At 46.6% G+C, this 20,010-nt stretch overlaps 1 protein-coding gene across 1 annotated transcript in view; it reads right to left on the bottom strand.

Moving 5' to 3' along the window:
• The window catches only part of LOC311138975 (semaphorin-3F-like), a 111,357-nt gene that overhangs the window by 20,655 nt on the left and 70,692 nt on the right, over nt 1-20,010 (bottom strand). Inside the window, exons 5-9 of the mRNA XM_084173789.1 lie at nt 19,738-19,857; nt 15,899-15,992; nt 14,100-14,216; nt 13,661-13,800; nt 2,648-2,762 (exon numbers count right to left, since the gene is read on the bottom strand). Coding sequence (XP_084029915.1) covers nt 2,648-2,762; nt 13,661-13,800; nt 14,100-14,216; nt 15,899-15,992; nt 19,738-19,857 — 586 coding nt within the window. The remainder of the gene's footprint in view (nt 1-2,647; nt 2,763-13,660; nt 13,801-14,099; nt 14,217-15,898; nt 15,993-19,737; nt 19,858-20,010) is intronic.

The raw sequence follows: 20,010 nt of genomic DNA, 5'->3' as shown, positions 1-20,010 counted from the left end.
CGGGGCAGCTCTAGCAGGGCAGAAATTTGATGAACTGACTTGTTGGAAAGGTGGCATCCTATGATGGTGCCACGTTGAAAGTCACTGAGCTCTTCAGTACGGGCCATTCTACTGCCAATGTTTGTCTATGGAGATTGCATGGCTGTACACTTGTTAGCAACGGGTGTGGCTGCAATAGCCAAATCCACTAATTTGAAGGGGTGTCTACATAGTGTATGTGCAGTTATGTGCACCACGTCATTGCTCTCTCTTTCGGTCTGCTGTGGGTGCATGATGTGCCTCTTGCTAGCTGTCACTCATATGGCGAGAGGCTGAAGCTCATTGGCTGAACTCGAATTGCTAGGGGGCAAACCCACGTGGGGGAAAGTTTAGGGAAAATGGCGCAGCACAGATTCCAGAAAAACAGTTAATTGAGGTAAAACAGTAATTCTGCTCATAGTTTATTTATGTATGAACTACACATTGACACATCCAGCCCAAATTGGGAGGTTTAAAAAAATACTTAGTAATAGCCACATTTCTGGAGCATGTCTTTAATAAGAGCTATGAATGGATCCCAAACTGCCCTTTTCCCTTACTACTTTTCTAAGGCAATAAAAACCTAGTCTACACATTTTTTGTTTTCTCAAAAATAATGTATTTCTGCTGGAGCTTTGCCTGATATCGCTCTCTCCCACTCCCTACTTATCTTTCTCTTTCAGTCTTTCTTTCTCTTTACCACTCTTGTTCATCTCTCATAAAGTCTTCTCTCTGATATCCATGCGCAAGAGCCTACTGAATGTTGAAGTGGTGAGATTGATTAGAGTAACTTCTAACTTGTAAATATTGTTAATGTTCATGCAATGCACCTCTTTATTATATCAAACCATACAATCTAAACCTTTATAGCATCTCTTTATATCTATAACCTATTTGCTTTGGCTTCTTAATTTTGACATAGAATATGACCACATGTGCCTGGATAAGGGCCTCTACCTTGTGTGTTTCAATTTACTGTGTGTCATTTAGAGAAAGTTCTCAGGTAGAGCCAAATATTTTTTATCTTTCCAACTGTAAAAACTCTCTGGGTCTCTGGCGTCCCTTGCTAACAGCAGTCACACATAATACAGCTCCCAAACAACAAGGACTAAAGCTGGGCTGGAAGGCTCATCAAAGTTTTCAATAATGACCCCAATATCCTCTTTAATTTCCTACAACACTAATAGAGAGAGGGAAAATGTAAGTTAATCTGTTCTCTTTATCCAAGCACTTTCTCAACCAGTCTCGGCTTGCTGCAATGTTCTTCTTACATCAAGGTAGGCTAAACCCAAATACTTCGGTGGCATGTACGTTTTAGAGATACTCAGAGTACATATTATCTAGAAGGCACATAGATCTTGTTGCCTTGTATTACTGAAGTAATCCTACCCTCCTTATTCTCTCCTGTCTACACCACAACCTGAGCATGGACCTATTTAGACCAGCCATTATAACCCAGCAGTAAACTGGAACCTTGGCATGGAGCTCACCTATACCCAGTTAACACATGCCCTTCCTGGGGGTACAGTACCTGGCAGGGGTGAGCAGTGCCCACTGGCATCAGGTCTGTCTGACGTATGGGATGTATGGATGTACTGTAATGACAGCCTTTGGCTGAGCTGAGTGTGTCCTGTTCATTAGGAGACTGCAGCAGCCCATGCCTTTACACATTTACATCTTTATTAAAGCAATATCCTGAACCGTGCAGGTGAACCAGTGCCAGCTCTCCACTCTCCCCTAAACCCAGTGTGTACGGCATGTCTGTGTCAACAATGAGCAGACTAATAAAGACACAAAGTCATTTATAACCACAGAGTGAGTACGGTGCTTACGGTTTGGATATCCTTTCATTTACTTGGGTGAAATGGTCACCACTAAGAAAAAAAGCCTTACCAATGCACCATAGTGTTCAAGTAAGTTCAAGACTAATGCACACGCGAGCAGAATTAATCAACCATAACCTAAAAGCAGAGGTCAAATAGAAAGTCACACAAGCTTTTTATTGCTGAGGTTAGGTCTTGAGTAACTGTAGACTCCGTCATAGAACCATCAGAACCCTCATCATTCCAACGCTCTATTTGGAAGCAGTGAGACAGAGAGAGAGAAAGACATGGTAATGGTCCTGACATTCCTGCCTGGTTAACTGATCTGTCTGCCACGAGGCAGCAAGCCCCTCACATTCAGTTAATTACAGGAGGGTAGAGCACCTCTTACTGCACAGCCAGGAAAAAGGAGCCTTTTGTTTGAGACATCTTGAAGGAAAATAAGAAGTACACTACCGGAGTGTGTGCAATTCCCATTACAGCATGCTGTATGGGCCACAGGAGGATTGAGTGTAATGGAAGAGGCTGCCATATGGGACAGGGACTGGGCTGTGTGCAGTGCAGTCAGGCTCTGGGCAGGTGGTGGTATGCAGAGATAAAACTGGTCTGAGATCAGGCTTGGTGGATAGTGCAAGCAGGATTATAAAGGACAGGCAACACCAAGTCATAGTTTTTGGTCTCTATTTGACACAGTATTAATACCAATGGGAAACCTCAAGACATGCCACAGGCTGTCTGGTTCCTCAATCCTCACTTTAATGTGGATAACAGGTGACACCATAATAAGGGAAGGGAGGAGAACTCACGGAGCTCGTCGAAGTGCGTTTCGATCCCGTCGGCCCCCGGCACTGAGCAGATGAGCCGAGCCTTCAGGAAAGTGCTCCACTTGTTGACCAGACAGCAGTGTCCACCGTCATCATTCTGCAGGGAGAAGCGGAGGGAGAGGAAGAGGGAGGGAGAGAGAGGGAGAGGGGGAGAGAGAGGTGGAGAGAGAGGGAGAAGAGGAGAGAGAGGGAGGGGGAGAGAGAGAGAGAAGAGGAGGGAGAGGAAGATAGGGAGGGGGAGGGAGAGAGAGAAGCGGAGGGAGAGAGAGAGGGAGAAGCGGAGGGAGAGGGAGAGGGGGAAAGAGAGGGAGAAGCGGAGGGAGAGGGAGAGGGAGAGGGGAGAGAGGGAGAAGCAGAGGGAGAGAGAGAGTGAGAGGGGTAGAGAGAGGGAGAAGCGGAGGGAGAAGCAGAGGGAGAGAGAGAGGGAGTGGGGGAGAGAGAGGGAGAAGCAGAGGGAGAGCGAGAGAGATAGGGAGAAGCGGAGGGAGAGAGAGGGAGAGGGGAGAGAGAGGGAGAAGCAGAGGGAGAGGGAGAGAGAGGGAGAAGCGGAGGGAGAAGCAGAGGGAGAGAGAGTGGGAGAAGGAGAGAGAGGGGGAGGGGGAGAGAGAGGGAGAGAGAGGGGAGGGGGAGGGGGAGAGAGAGGGAGAAGCAGAGGGGGAGGGGGAGAGAGAGGGAGAAGCAGAGGGAGAGGGAGAGAGAGAGGGAGAAGCGGAGGGAGAGGGAGATAGAGGGGGAGGGAAGAGAGAGGGAGAAGCAGAGGGAGAGGGAGAGAGAGAGAGAAGCGAAGGGAGAGAGAGAGGGAGAGGGGGAGAGAAAGGGAGAAGTGGAGGGAGAAGCAGAGGGAGAGAGAGAGGGAGAAGCAGAGGGAGAGAGAGAGGGAGAAGCGGAGGGAGAGAGAGAGAGAGGGAGAGGGGGAGGGGGAGAGAGAGAGAGGGAGAAGCGGAGGGAGAGAGAGAGAGGGAGAGAGAGGGGAGAGAGAGGGAGAGAGGGAGAAGCGGAGGGAGAGAGAGAGGGAGAGGGGGAGGGAGAGAGAGAGGGAGAGGGGGAGAGGGAGAGGGAGAGAGAGAGAGAGGGGGGGAGGGGGAGAGAGAGGGAGAAACGGAGGAAGAGAGAGAGGGAGAGGGGGAGAAGCGGAGGGAGAGAGAGGGGGAGAGGGGGAGAGAGGGAGAAGCAGAGGGAGAGAGAGGGGGAGGGGGAGAGAGAGGGAGGGAGAAGCGGGGGAGAGGGAGAGAGAGGGGGAGGGGGAGAGAGAGGGAGAAGCAGAGGAAGAGAGAGAGGGAGAAGTGGAGGGAGAAGCAGAGGGAGAGAGAGAGGGAGAAGCAGAGGGAGAGAGAGAGGGAGAAGCGGAGGGAGAGAGAGAGGGAGAGCGGGAGAAGCGGAGGGAGAGAGATAGGGAGAGGGGGAGAGAGAGGGAGAAGCAGAGGGAGAAGCAGAGGGAGAGAGAGAGGGAGAAGCAGAGGGAGAAGCAGAGGGAGAGAGAGAGGGAGAAGAGGAGGGAGAGAGGGAGGAGCGGAGGGAGAGGGAGAAGAGGAGGGAGAGAGGGAGGAGCGGAGGGAGAGGGAGAGAGAGGGGGAGAGAGAGGGAGAAGCGGAGGAAGAGAGAGGGAGAAGCGGAGGGAGAGAGACAATGAGAGGGGGAGAAGCGGAGGGAGAGAGAGAGGGAGAGGGGGAGAGAGAGGGAGAAGCGGAGGGAGAGAGAGATGGGGAGGGGTAGGGAGAGGGAGAGGGGGAGAGAGAGGGAGAGGGGGAGAGAGAGGGAGAAGTGGAGGGGGAGAGAGAGGGACAGGGGGAGAGAGAGGGAGAAATGGAGGGAGAGAGAGAGGGAGAGGGGGAGCGAGAGGGAGAAGTGGAAGGAGAGAGAGAGGGAGAGGGAGAGAGAGAGAGAGGGAGAAGCAGAGAGAGAGGGAGAGGGGGAGAGAGAGGGACAAAACATGGTCTTCGTCACACACACACACACTCACATCCTTCCACCAAAAATAAACACAGGTGGAGTCACCCACACATTGTACATATTTAAAAAAGCAGCCCGGTTTGGAAAGCGAGCTGGCGAAATGTTGACAATTGTTTAGTTGTGAGGGGATGAGATGGTAAACACTGTCTCCTCTTATTTAGAGCCAAATTCTAGCCCAGTGAGGGAGAGCCAAACCCAGTAGATCTAGAGGTTCCTCCTCCTTAACCAACACATTCTCCTTAAAGCACATTCCACTTTGATGGGGAAACCACACTGCCAGGTCAAATATAAAAAAATATTGCTCTAACAAATTGTTTTCACCACATATATCATTGTAATGCCCACATGATGGTTGTAGGCCTGTACATACTGTACACTAAAGTCTACACATATTTATTTGTAATAAATCCCTAAGTGGGATTTGAAATTGTTTTCACACACTTTGTGTTCTTAATTTTTTTGCAATTACGCTTTAAATTGTTTCATATATTTGGGTACTAGGAGTGTGTAGAGACAATAAAGGGAACGCCATTAAGAGCATCCAGATGTGTATAGAAGTGAAAAAGAGAGAACAGTATCCCTGGGGACTAGTGAATGATAGAACAGTATCCTTGGGGACTAGTGAAAGATAAAACAGTATCCCTGGGGACCAGTGAAAGATGGAACAGTATCCCTGGGGACTAGTGAATGATAGAACAGCATCCCTGGGGACCAGTGAAAGATAGAACAGCATCCCTGGGGACAAGTGAATGATAGAACAGTATCCTTGGGGACCAGTGAATGATAGAACAGTATCCGTGGAGACCAGGGAATGATAGAACAGTATCCCTGGGGACTAGTGAAAGATAGAACAGTATCCTTGGGGACCAGTGAATGATAGAACAGCATCCCTGGAGACCAGTGAATGATAGAACAGCATCCCTGGGGACTAGTGAAAGATAGAACAGTATCCCTGGGGACCAGTGAATGATAGAACAGTATCCCTGGGGACTAGTGAATGATAGAACAGCATCCCTGGAGACCAGTGAATGATAGAACAGCATCCCTGGGGACTAGTGTAGAACGCACTGAGAGGGGGATGGGTGTTTGTGTGCAGGGTCACTACCTGACCCACTCAAATAAACAGTGGTGAGCAGCTGAAGATCTGACACACACACGCAAGCACACACACACGGTGACTAACTGAATAAACACTATGCTCTCCATGTATGTAAGCAAAGCCCAGAAAGATGCATCCTTAGCTCCAAGTTTACCCTACAGGGACAAACACATTCCCTGTTATTTGTTTTTGCTGATCCTCTCAATTTGCAGCTCTGGGGGAGAAGGTCAGGGAAATATTTTCATTGAGACAGCGTGGGGTTAATTACCACACACTAGAGTCCTCAAACTCAACTCTGGACCTCGAAGCCAGATCCACTGCGTTTTTTCATTGTTCCCCTCTAATCAGGGACTGATTTAGAACTGGGTCACCAGGTGTGTGCAATTCATTATCAGGTAGAACATTAAACCAGCAGGCTCCGGACCTCATATGGTAAGAGTTGAATACAGTGCCTTGTAAAAGTATTCATCCCCCTTGGCGTTTTCCTATTTTGTTGCATTACAACCTGTAATGTAAATTGATTTTTATTTGGATTTCATGTAATGGACATACACAAAATCGTCCAAATTGGTGAAGTGAAATGAAAAAAATTACTTGTTTCCAAAAATTCTAAAAAATAAATAACGGAAAAGTGGTGCATGCATATGTATTCACCCCCTTTGCTATGAAGCCCCTAAATAAGATCTGGTGCAACCAATTACCTTCAGAAGTTACATAATTAGTTAAATAAAGTCCACCTGTGTGCAATCTAAGTGTCACATCAATCAATCAATCAATTTTATTTTATATAGCCCTTCTTACATCAGCTAATATCTCGAAGTGCTGTACAGAAACCCAGCCTAAAACCCCAAACAGCTAGTAATGCAGGTGTAGAAGCACGGTGGCTAGGAAAAACTCCCTAGAAAGGCGAAAACCTAGGAAGAAACCTAGAGAGGAACCAGGCTATGAGGGGTGGCCAGTCCTCTTCTGGCTGTGCCGGGTGGAGATTATAACAGAACCATGCCAAGATGTTCAAAAATGTTCATAAGTGACAAGCATGGTCAAATAATAATCAGGAATAAATCTCAGTTGGCTTTTCATAGCCGATCATTAAGAGTTGAAAACAGCAGGTCTGGGACAGGTAGGGGTTCCATAACCGCAGGCAGAACAGTTGAAACTGGAATAGCAGCAAGGCCAGGCGGACTGGGGACAGCAAGGAGTCACCACGGCCGGTAGTCCCGACGTATGGTCCTAGGGCTCAGGTCTCTCAGTTGGCTTTTCATAGCCGATCATTAAGAGTTGAAAACAGCAGGTCTGGGACAGGTAGGGGTTTCGTAGCCGCAGGCAGAACAGTTGAAACTGGAATAGCAGCAAGGCCAGGCGGACTGGGGACAGCAAGGTGTCATCATGCCCGGTAGTCCTGACGTATGGTCCTAGGGCTCAGGTTCTCAGAGAGAAAGAGAGAACGAGAGAATTAGAGAGAGCATACTTAAATTCACACAGGACACTGGATAAGACAGGAGAAGTACTCCAGGTATAACCAACTAACCCCAGCCCCCCGACACATAAACTACTGCAGCATAAATACTGGAGGCTGAGACAGGAGCGGTCCGGAGACACTGTGGCCCCATCCGAAGAAACCCCCGGACAGGGCCAAACAGGAAGGATATAACCCCACCCACTCCGCCAAAGCACAGCCCCCGCACCACTAGAGGGATATCCCCAACCACCAACTTACAATCCTGAGACAAGGCCGAGTATAGCCCACAGAGGTCTCCACCACAGCACAAACCAAGGGGGGGGCGCCAACCCAGACAGGAAGATCACGTCAGTAACTCAACCCACTCAAGTGACGCACCCCTCCCAGGGACGGCATGAAAGAGCACCAGCAAGCCAGTGACTCAGCCCCTGCAACAGGGTTAGAGGCAGAGAACCCCAGTGGAGAGGGGAACCGGCCTGGCAGAGACAGCAAGGGCTGTTCGTTGCTCCAGCCTTTCCGTTCACCTTCACACTCCTGGGCCAGACTACACTCAATCATATGACCTACTGAAGAGATAAGTCTTCAGTAAAGACTTAAAGGTTGAGACCGAGTCTGCGTCTCTCACATGGGTAGGCAGACTGTTCCATAAAAATGGAGATCTATAGGAGAAAGCCCTGCCTCCCGCTGTTTGCTTAGAAATTCTAGGGACAATTAGGAGGCCTGCGTCTTGTGACCGTAGCGTACGTATTGGTATGTACGGCAGGACCAACTCAGAAAGATAGGTAGGAGCAAGCCCATGTAACGCTTTATAGGTTAACAGTAAAACCTTGAAATCAGCCCTTGCCTTAACAGGAAGCCAGTGTAGGGAAGCTAGCACTGGAGTAATATGATCAAATTTCTTGGTTCTAGTCAGGATTCTAGCAGCCGTATTTAGCACTAACTGAAGTTTATTTAGTGCTTTATCCGGGTAGCCGGAAAATAGAGCATTGCAGTAGTCTAACCTAGAAGTAACAAATGCATGGATTAATTTTTCTGCATCATTTTTGGACAGAAAATTTCTGATTTTTGCAATGTTACGTAGATGGAAAAAAGCTGTCCTTGAAACAGTCTTGATATGTTCGTCAAAAGAGAGATCAGGGTCAAGAGTAACGCCGAGGTCCTTCACAGTTTTATTTGAGACGACTTTACAACCATCAAGATGAATTGTCAGATTTAACAGAAGATCTCTTTGTTTCTTGGGACCTAGAACAAGCATCTCTGTTTTGTCTGAGTTTAAAAGTAAAAAGTTTTCAGCCATCCACTTCCTTATGTCTGAAACACAGGCTTCTAGCGAGGGCAATTTTGGGGCTTCACCATGTTTCATTGAAATGTACAGCTGTGTGTCATCCGCATAGCAGTGAAAGTTAACATTATGTTTTCGAATAACATCCCCAAGAGGTAAAATATATAGTGAAAACAATAGTGGTCCTAAAACGGAACCTTGAGGAACACCGAAATGTACAGTTGATTTGTCGGAGGACAGACCATTCACAGAGACAAACTGATATCTTTCCGACAGGTAGGATCTAAACCAGGCCAGAACTTGTCCGTGTAGACCAATTTGGGTTTCCAGTCTCTCCAAAAGAATGTGGTGATCGATGGTGTCAAAGGCAGCACTAAGGTCTAGTAGCACGAGGACAGATGCAGAGCCTCGGTCTGACGCCATTAAAAGGTCATTTACCACCTTCACAAGTGCAGTCTCAGTGCTATGATGGGGTCTAAAACCAGACTGAAGCATTTCGTATACATTGTTTGTCTTCAGAAAGGCAGTGAGTTGCTGCGCAACAGCTTTTTCTAAAATTTTTGAGAGGAATGGAAGATTCGATATAGGCCGATAGTTTTTTATATTTTCCGGGTCAAGGTTTGGCTTTTTCAAGAGAGGCTTTATCACTGCCACTTTTAGTGAGTTTGGTACACATCCGGTGGATAGAGAGCTGTTTATTATGTTCAACATAGGAGGGCCAAGCACAGGAAGCAGCTCCTTCAGCAGTTTAGTAGGAATAGGATCCAGTATGCAGCTTGAAGGTTTAGAGGCCATGATTATTTTCATCATTGTGTCAAGAGATATAGTACTAAAACACTTAAGTGTCTCTCCCGATCCCAGGCCCTCGCAGAGCTGTGCAGATCCAGGACAGCTAAGCCTTGGAGGAATACGCAGATTCAAAGAGGAGTCCGTAATTTGCTTTCTAATGGTCATGATCTTTTCCTCAAAGAAGTTCATGAATTTATCACTGCTGAAGTGAAAGCCATCCTCTCTTGGGGAATGCTGCTTTTTAGTTAGCTTTGCAACAGTATCAAAAAGAAATTTAGGATTGTTCTTATTTTCCTCGATTAAGTTGGAAAAGTAGGATGATCGAGCAGCAGTGAGGGCTCTTCGGTACTGCACGGTACTGTCTTTCCAAGCTAGTCGGAAGACTTCCAGTTTGGTGTGGCGCCATTTCCGTTCCAATTTCCTGGAAGCTTGCTTCAAAGCTCGGGTATTTTCTGTATACCAGGGAGCTAGTTTCTTATGACAAATGTTTTTCGTTTTTAGGGGTGCAACTGCATCTAGGGTATTGCGCAAGGTTAAATTGAGTTCCTCAGTTAAGTGGTTAACTGATTTTTGTCCTCTGACGTCCTTGGGTAGGCAGAAGGAGTCTGGAAGGGCATCAATGAATTTTTGTGTTGTTTGAGAATTTATAGCACGACTTTTGATGCTCCTTGGTTGGGGTCTGAGCAGATTATTTGTTGCGATTGCAAATGTAATAAAATGGTGGTCCGATAGTCCTGGAATTTGTGGAAAAACATTAAGATCTACAACATTTATTCCATGGGACAAAACTAGGTCCAGAGTATGACTGTGGCAGTGAGTAGGTCCAGAGACATGTTGGACAAAACCCACTGAGTCGATAATGGCTCCGAAAGACTTTTGGAGTGGGTCTGTGGACTTCTCCATGTGAATATTAAAATCACCAAAAATTAGAATATGATCTGCTATGACTACAAGGTCTGATAGGAATTCAGGAAACTCAGAGAGGAACGCTGTATATGGCCCAGGAGGCCTGTAAACAGTAGCTATGAAAAGTGATTGAGTAGGCTGCATAGATTTCATGACTAGAAGCTCAAAAGATGAAAACGCCATTTTTTTTTTTGTAAATTGAAATTTGCTATCGTAAATGTTAGCAACACCTCCGCCTTTGCGGGATGCACGGGGAATATGGTCACTAGTGTAACCAGGAGGTGAGGCCTCATTTAACACAGCAAATTCATCAGGCTTAAGCCATGTTTCAGTCAGGCCAATCACATCAAGATTATGATCAGTGATTAGTTCATTGACTATGACTGCCTTTGAAGTGAGGGATCTAACATTAAGTAACCCTATTTTGAGATGTGAGGTATCACGATCTCTTTCAATAATGGCAGGAATGGAGGAGGTCTTTATCCTAATAAGATTGCTAGGGTGAACACCGCCATGTTTAGTTTTGCCCAACCTAGGTCGAGGCACAGACACAGTCTCAATGGGTATGGCTGAGCTGACTACACTGACTGTGCTATTGGCAGACTCCACTAAGCTGGCAGGTTGGCTAACAGCCTGCTGCCTGGCCTGCACCCTATTTCACTGTGGGGCTAGAGGAGTTAGAGCCCTATCTATGTTGGTAGATAAGAGGAGAGCACCCCTCCAGCTAGGATGGAGTCCGTCACTCCTCAGCAGGTCAGGCTTGGTCCTGTTTGTGGGTGAGTCCCAGAAAGAGGGCCAATTATCCACAAATGTTATATTTTGGGAGGGGCAGAAAACAGTTTTCAACCAGCGATTAAGTGCTGAGACTCTGCTGTAGAGCTCGTCACTTCCCCTAACTGGGAGGGGGCCAGAGACAATTACTCGATGCCGACACATCTTTCTAGCTGATTTACACGCTGAAGCTATGTTGCACTTGGTGACCTCTGACTGTTTCATCCTAACATCGTTGGTGCCGACGTGGATAACAATATCTCTATACTCTCTACACTCGCCAGTTTTAGCTTTAGCCAGCACCATCTTTAGATTAGCCTTAACGTCGGTAGCCCTGCCCCCTGGTAAACAGTGTATGATCGCTGGGTGATTCGTTTTAAGTCTAATACTGCGGGTAATGGAGTCGCCAATGACTAGGGTTTTCAATTTGTCAGAGCTAATGGTGGGAGCCTTCGGCGTCTCAGACCCCGTAACGGGAGGAGTAGAGACTAGAGAAGACTCAGACTCAGACTCCGACTCGCTACATAATGGGGAAAACCGGTTGAAGGTTTCTGTCGGCTGAATGAGCGACACCGGTTGAGCATTCCAACAGTATTTCCCTCCAGAAGCCATGAGAAAGTTGTCCGGCTGCAGGGACTGTGCGGGGGGATTTATACTAACGTTACTGTCTGTACTTACTGGTGGCACAGACGCTGTTTCTTCCTTTCCTACACTGAGATTACCCTTGCCTAACGATTGCGTCTGAAGCTGGGCTTGTAGCACAGCTATTCTCGCCGTAAGGCGATCGTTCTCCTGTATATTATGAGTACAGCGACTGCAATTAGAAGACATCATGTTAATGTTACTACTTAGCTTCGGCTGTTGAAGATGTTGATGAACCATGTCCAGATAAAGCGTCCGGAGTGAAAAAGTTGAATAAGGGAAAAAAGTTGCGATGGAAAAAAGGAAAATAACGTAAAGTTGGCAGCTAAAACGCACAGGAAAATGACTCTTCTGTCTCGGGATAAACGTCCGGGGTGAAAAAGTTTAACGAAAAAAGATGAGTGAGGACAAAACTAAAAAGTTGGTAAATTTGTTGAACACAGAGATTGATTAAACGTTTATTAAAAGTAAAACGTGAATAGTTTGGCAGGTAGCCAAGTAGCAACAAACAGCACAGCAGCACGGAGACAATGCGGAAGCGAGACGGACATGATCTGTCACATGATCTCAGTATATTCTGAAAGGCCCCAGAGTCTGCAACACCACTAAGCAAGGGGCACCACCAAGCAAGCGGCACCATGAAGACCAAGGAGCTCTCCAAACAGGTCAGGGACAAAGTTGTGGAGAAGTACAGATTACGGTTGGGTTATAAAAAAATATCAGAAACGTTGAACATCCCACGGAGCACCATTAAATCCATTATTAAAAAAGTATAACCCTGAAGGAGCTGCAAAGCACCACAGCGGAGATTGGAGTATCTGTCCATAGGACCACTTTAAGCCGTACACTCCACAGAGCTGGGCTTTACGGAAAAGTGGCCAGAAAAAAGCCATTGCTTAAAGAAAAAAATAAGCAAACATGATTGGTGTTCGCCAAAAGGCATGTGGGAGACTCCCCAAACATATGGAAGAAGGTACTCTGGTCAGATGAGACTAAAATTGAGCTTTTTGGCCATCAAGGAAAACGCTATGTCTGGCGCAAACCCAACACCTCTCATCACCATCCCCACAGTGAAGCATGGTGGTGGCAGCATCATGCTGTGAGGATGTTTTTCATCGGTAGGGACTGGGAAACTGGTCAGAATTGAAGGAATGATGGATGGCGCTAAATACAGGGATATTCTTGAGGGAAACCTATTTCAGTCTTCCAGAGATTTGAGACTGGGATGGAGGTTCACCTTCCAGCAGGACAATGACCCTAAGCACACTCGAGTGGTTTAAGGGGAAACATTTAAATGTTGGGAATGGCATAGTCAAACCCAGACCTCAATCCAATTGAGAATCTGTGGTATGACTTAAAGATTGCTGTACACACACCAGCGGAACCCATTCAACTTGAAGGAGCTGGAGCAGTTTTGCATTGAAGAATGGGCAAAAATCCCAGTGGCTAGATGTGCCAAGCTTATAGAGACATACCCAAAGATACTTGCAGCTGTAATTGCTGCAAAAGGTGGCTCTACAAAGTATTGACTTTGGGGGGGTGAATCAAGTTTTCAATTTTTTTGTCTTATTTCTTGTTTGTTTCACAATAAAACATATTTTGCATCTTCAAAGTGGTAGGCATGTTGTGTAAATCAAATGATACAAACCCCCGAAAAAATCAATTCTAATTCCAGGTTGTAAGCCAACAAAATAGGAAAAATGCCAAGGGGGGTGAATAGTTTCGCAAGCCACTGTACCTGTGTACTAGAGGATACTGCTGTAGAAGGGCTGCTGGGCTGGTTTTGAGGATCTGGTTTTTACCATGCTGTTACCTGAATACCTAATATACTACATCCTTTAATACGTTTTAAGACTACCAGTCAGGAGGTCAGATGATCATAGGGTTGTAGGTCAGGGTACCATCTCAAGGATAGAGCCATGTATTTTACAGATGGAGGTTAAATATTGGATTTCAGCGAGTTACTGGTTAGACTGACTGATTCCTTTCCCTTTCTTCATGAAAGTAGGTTCTATTTGCTGTGCATGTCACATGCATTATTGTTATTTGCGAATGTGGTCTCATTATTAGTACACTCCATTCTGAGGCTGTGCTCACCAGGCAGATCCGACCGATGCGGGCCTGGGTCACGGGACTCTGGCCCATCTCAGCAGACTTCTCACGGAAGAAGAAGTAAAGCTTGTCGTCATTCCTCTCTGCACTGTCAGGGATGAGCTGCACGTGTATGAAGGAAGGGTCTGGGAGAAGGAGAGAGAGAAGGAGAGAGAGATGCATTGGAGGAGATGAAGATCACTGAACATCTGGTTGATATCATTTACAAACTGTCTGCATTTCCTGTTTATTAAAGGCGAGAGTTGAGGATTTTGTAAACATGAAATATTATTTAAGCTTTTTAATAGTTTTGGCTCGTATGTTGACAAATGGTAGATTCAATTCCGAACCAACCCATGCATACATTACAGCACACTAGTCTTAATAGCATAGACAAGCTCTTGAATAACACATGTTTTGGGTTCCAAAGAAGACATTTATTTACCATTTAACCATCTGGAGTTATACTGGTCTGTACGCATGGCGGTCTGTTTCCCAGTACGGAAGATGGCAGAGTCTGTTCCCATGAAGTCAATGTAGACCCCAGCATAGAGTTCACCATCTGAGAGAGAGGGGAGAGGAAAGGACAGAGAGAGAGAGATTAATCCGCTGAGCCAAATACTTTGACTCTTTGATATAAAGCCAGCCACACCCTCGGCATAAAGGACTGAGGCTCTCCTTACACAGAAACCCCCACTCCCCAAATTAAACCTTCAGTCCCTGGCAAGACCCCCTGGCAGGACCCCCTGGCAGGACCCTAGAGCCCAATACTTTAGGGCTTTCCATTCCCTACGTCCAGCAGAATATCTTTAGGCTGTCATCATCATGGTGTCAGTGTCAAATAAGTATTTAGCACACAGTGTGGACAAAGACAGATGAACAGCACACATCATAATAAACACATAATAAAGATCACACTGTTTGGCCAAAGGGACTAGCCACTACCCAGGCTTTTTAAAGTTATGTGAATAAGGCACACACAGGGTAGGAGGACCAGAGTCTTGTTAATCAGTGGGGAGGCTGAATGTTGGTCCTCCAGTTGCTGTTTGGGCCTCATATGAGAGCAGGTGTTCCAGCATGCATTTGGTAGCTATAGGGAGTTCTCAGGGGTGGGGTTAATGGGACAACAGGGGCTCAGGGCAAAGGCAGCAACAACTACACTACTATGTAACATAATTAATTCAATTATTTACTAACTACAGTCAACAAAGGCCCTGATTTACAGTATATAGTGTGTGTGATATCTAGGGGTAGGGTGGGGGTGAGGGGGTAGACCTATATGTGTGACCTTTTAGGGGTCAAAGTAGTATCCAGTTCTTATTCCCTGCTATTAGGCACCCATAGCTGATGCTAACTGGTGGAGACGGGGGGTTAGTTCATCTTGGACATCAGGTCTCTGGTTCCCTGGATTCTTGGTTTCCTGGTTCTGCCCTGGTCAGCTGGCAGCGTGCTAACGTGGGAAGGCAGCACTGACGATTTGCACAGACTTTTCCACCCCACAGTCAGGATCAACTTACACTGACTGTCCCACCCCACAGAGTCAGGATCAACTTACACTGGTGGCAACTGTGAGGTCTGGCCCAGGCAGACTGACCATGAGTGGAGGGTGGAGGACACTCAACTACATCATGGTTCCTTTTAGAAGATCCACCAACACCAATACCATAGACCTTACAACATGAAGTTACCAGAAACATGTTGCAATGAGTCATGTGATTGCTCTGCATGCATTGGCCAGAAAAGCAAATGATTGGATTTCTCATGATAAATGACCACGACAAATCATATGAATATGTTCATGGTATTTTTCAGATGAAAGTCACAAAGCCACCATGGAAAAGATTGGCTTATTAAAACAGTGAACCCAGTGGTCTGTGCCCACAGCTCCTTCAATATGATTCCTAACAAGGCATGATGTCTTCTGATTTTATCATCAGAGATTGGATGAGCATTCCTCTGTGATCCTTCTCATGGAAAATAGGCACAGAATGAAAAAGGATACTTTGTCTGCATGGACAGAACTTAGGCAATACAAACATTTTTAACAAAGTTGCCAAAAACAATTGGGGATAGAGAAGGTAGCCATTTTTTGTAGTAGGAGATAAAAGGAGGCGTACACAGGGGACAGGGCCTCAAGGACCCTCAGAGTCACTGAGAGAGCCATGGGGACAAACTGGATGAACTGGTCTTAACTGGGACGTCTCCAGCCATGTGGCCAAGTGTAGCCTGGATGATGATACTCACTGATCAAAGCTGAGACGCTGTTAAGCTTTGGGTCGTAGGAGCACTTTCCCTTCCCAGACTCCACTTTGCCCGGCTCCAAATGCCATATGTATTCCTGAAATGGAAAAATCATAAGAAAGAAGTAATAAATTCATAGTAGTCTTCATCATGTCAGTGTGATTCCCTGGTGGAGGGAAAATTGAGGCAGTGCAATATGCTTCCAGTAGGTCCTCTGGGGCCTATAAGGCATTGCGGTTTGTGAAGGATGAAACAGAGTAATGAGAGTGCCTTCATACAGAAAAAGAACATGATCTCAATCCAACTCTTTTTAATGCCTCTCTAGTGCACTAAAATGACTGAGGACATAATGCGTCAAGGGCTGTTCTCTCTGCACAACAATCTTTCCTATGCCAAATGTCTCTCATCCTCTCTTGGTTAAATCTGTGTATGTAGCCCTACTGCTGCTGAGACCTGTAATCCCTGCTCAGTGAAACACGCCTGGGATAGAGGCTGGATGACTGATGCTCATGACTCCTGGCGTCTATACACAGCACTGAAAGGTGATTGGCAGGTATTTGGAGTCGCAGGTGGGAACAGCCAATGGCATGCAATGACATGCCCTGTAGCCTTGCCACAAACCAGAACAAGTAAAATCCCCCAAACCCTCACTCCCCAATGGAGGACTGAGGGGAGCAGAGAGACGAAGACACCTCTGTCCTTGTCCATCAACACCCGAGCAGGAGAAAGTGAGGCACTTGCCAACGCTATTCTCCACTGGCTCCTACGTGCACCCTTATGAGATTCCCTCTCACCTTTGATTAAAATCAACCACACATGTAAATCTGAAGGTGTTGGCTGCTCCCTGTAAGAGATGCCAGATGTTGATGAGCACCGGGTCACATGTGCCAAGGGATATTCTCTGAACATGTTTTTAAACCATTTATGAAAGATGTTACCCGATACACATTCAAAACATTTAATATTTAATTTAATATGCCATTTAGCAGACGCTTTTATCCAAAGCGACTTACAGTCATGCGTGCATACATTTTTGTGTATGGGTGGTCCCGGGGATCGAACCCACTACCTTGGCGTTACAAGCGCCGTGCTCTACCAGCTGAGCTACAGAGGACCAAACATAATGCCCCTGTCCTTCTAAGGGTTCAGAGTTCCCTCCTGTACTGTGAATGGTGTTGCTCAGCTATGTGGATCTATTATTTCCTTTCTGCTTTAGCAGTTGGTGTTTGTCCTGAACCAACAGGGCTGCAGTGAGAGTGGGTCCGACATTAACCGTGTGAGACCTGTGGGAGGGGTTGGCCCACATTCCTACAGAGGGAGGGAGTGGTGGGGTGGGGTGGGGGGTGAAGGACTGGAGGGTGGGGCATTCTGTGTCCTGTAAGACAAGTGACAGGACAATGTAAGGAGGAGAGGAAAGAGATTCATTTATCTACCACAAATGGGCTTATTAGGTAGAAACACTGCTCTATGCATCATTCATCGATGGTGTCAGCGTTATACTGTATTCATCCTCAATGAAAGATCTATATTTGATTGTGTACTGTATCAACATGTTGTGTGACCTTGTGTAGCAAATCACAAAATGCTGGACTTTCATCTCTCTCATGCCAAATGTCTCTCATCCTCTCATCCTATATACTGGAGAATCAGTTCAATAACACACACACCGACAGAGAGTGAGAGAGAGAGAGTGAGAGTGTGAGAGAGAGTGCTCAAAAGATGAGGCTTACACAGAAATTGACAAATGACCAATGAGAGCAATGCACAACCGAAATATGATGGGGGAAAGAAAAACAGAGGAACATTTGAAGGACCAATTGGACAGGGTCTAGCGAAGACACGCTCAACTGATGATGACAGAAGTGCTTCAAGACACAGAATGAGCACAGACAGAACAGAGGGGTCGGGAGACATGCACAGCCCTCCCCCTACAGAGAGAGAGAGAGAGAGGGGGGAGACAGAGAGCGCATGGCATGCTAGCTGAGGCCCATAGTGGGTCGGCAGTGCACTCCTCAGCCCATAGGGGCAAGGCTCAGGGGCAGACGGGCAGAACTTCCCAGGCTAGTGACGGGCACCTGACCCACGTCCCACCTTTAGTCCCAGTGGTTCGGCCACGCGGTTAGCCCTCCCTTCGGTCTGGGGCATCTGCAGGTGCATGGCGGCCTAAAACAGGAGACAGCGACACATTTTGGACGTTACGCACCTGCAGTAGGCGGGACCTGACGTGAGTTCAGTATCTCTGTAAACTGGTCTTGGACTGATGTGACTACATGACAGTTTCAATAATGTCGTTCGGACAGCCTGTGATGAACATGTATGGATTTCTCATTCTCTACATTCTCTGTGCAATGAATGTTTGTGTAGCTCAACTTCACCAGATGGTAGGAACATCAGCAATTTTAGTTCTATACCCTGTCGTTAATTCAATACAGTCTCTCACAGTATGGTATATGCACTCAACTCTGGCCTGAGCCACTGCCAAGAACCAACATTTGGCTTTTACAGACAATACTAGCTATCATAGCCCCATGTAGGCTACTATCCTTTAGGTATGTAAAAAGGAAATCGTTGCTGAGTGAATAATACATGCCTGAATAATGGCTTAACTGAAAAAGAAAGAATTATGAAATCTGGCAAGCTGTTAACAATATATCTGCATGTCTTCAGGTTGCTGACGTGTGAGTGTCCGTGTGTGTATACATCCACATTAGAAAATGAGCCGATTTCTGGCATTGAGCAGCGTTTCGCCTTCTCATGGTTTCCTGTCTGGAAAAGCTGTGTGTATAGGGGTGTACCATTTTACATATCTGCTCCTATACCTAACGAGAGAGAGAGAGAGAGAGAGAGAGAGAGAGAGAGAGAGAGAGAGAGAGAGAGAGAGAGAGAGAGAGAGAGAGAGAGAGAGAGAGGACTCACGGGAAGAGCCTGACCTGTCTGTTCGATGTGAAGGGAAAATAAAAGCCATCTCATTAATGTACTATAACTAGAACATTCCACTGGCACCCCATAATGGGAGCTCCCATGGCCAATTACCCAACTTCTCACATGGTGAGGACTGGAGGCTGAGGGAGAAAAGAGGGAGCAGGACAACTGAGAGGCACAGGGCTGCTAGAGCTATGAGTGGATGGATGGATGCCCTTTGTTAGTAAGGGTCATATGGATCCATATGAAATAGCAGAGGGGTGTGAAGAGGTAATTGGTCTAACTGTGTCCTCTGCGTCAGGCAGAGTCCTCAGAGAGGAGGAAACTGGGAAATATTATCTATCCACAACTTTTATTTATTCCCTTTTAAAAGCCCCAGGACCATCGTTAAGGAACAAGTGTTGTATTTAAAGCAGCAGGGCTGAGGGTATTGGAGAGGGGCGCTAAAACAGGGAAGTACTCCGTGGTGGTCATGCCCGGCTCCAGGAAACTCAAGACTTCCAATTAAGGAGTGAGAATAAACAGACAGCACTGTAACAGTAACGCTAACAGTAACAGTGCGCTGGGGACGACAGCTGTGTGCAGGCTGAGACTCCAATGGTTGTCTAGGCATGGGGACAGGAGATGAAGCTGTGGATATCAGGAGGGGTAGAGGACGGTGATGGTAGGAATGAAGGTAGAATTGAGAGAGAGTTAGAGAGAAAAATAGAGATGTGGGGATGGAAAGGGAGAGTGAGAATGAGAGCGAGAGAAAGAGAAAGATGGAAGGGAGGAAGGCTGGGTTAGAGGTGTGGGATGGAGAGTAAATGTGGAGAGGATTTCTATAGTCAGAGCCATAGTCTCCCTCCTTCACCTCTACACCTACACTGTAGCTTAGGGAACACAGACTTTGTGTATTCCAAAAGGTGTGGAGCTCTAACCTGTGCTTTGTGTCCGCGGTTGACGTAGGTACAGATGGGGTTGTAGGCCCCAGTACCACAGACATACAGGTGGGTCCTGTTCCACGGCTCAATCAGACGGATGAAGTTCCCACACTCGCCCTGCATGGGGACAAACATTGACAAACAAGAATGGATTATCAACATGAACGATACCCAGATAGAACACAAAGTACAGTACAAGAGGCATATATTCAATATCATTGGGAATGTCAATATATCAATATACCAGTATTACAGTCATCTATTTATCCA

The sequence above is a fragment of the Coregonus lavaretus genome, assembly GCF_964263955.1.
Source record: "Coregonus lavaretus genome assembly, chromosome: 12".
In the NCBI taxonomy this organism is placed as follows: Eukaryota; Metazoa; Chordata; class Actinopteri; order Salmoniformes; family Salmonidae; genus Coregonus; species Coregonus lavaretus.
The sequence above is the reverse complement of the archived record's forward strand: the minus strand, read 5'-3'. Positions and strand labels throughout refer to the sequence as shown.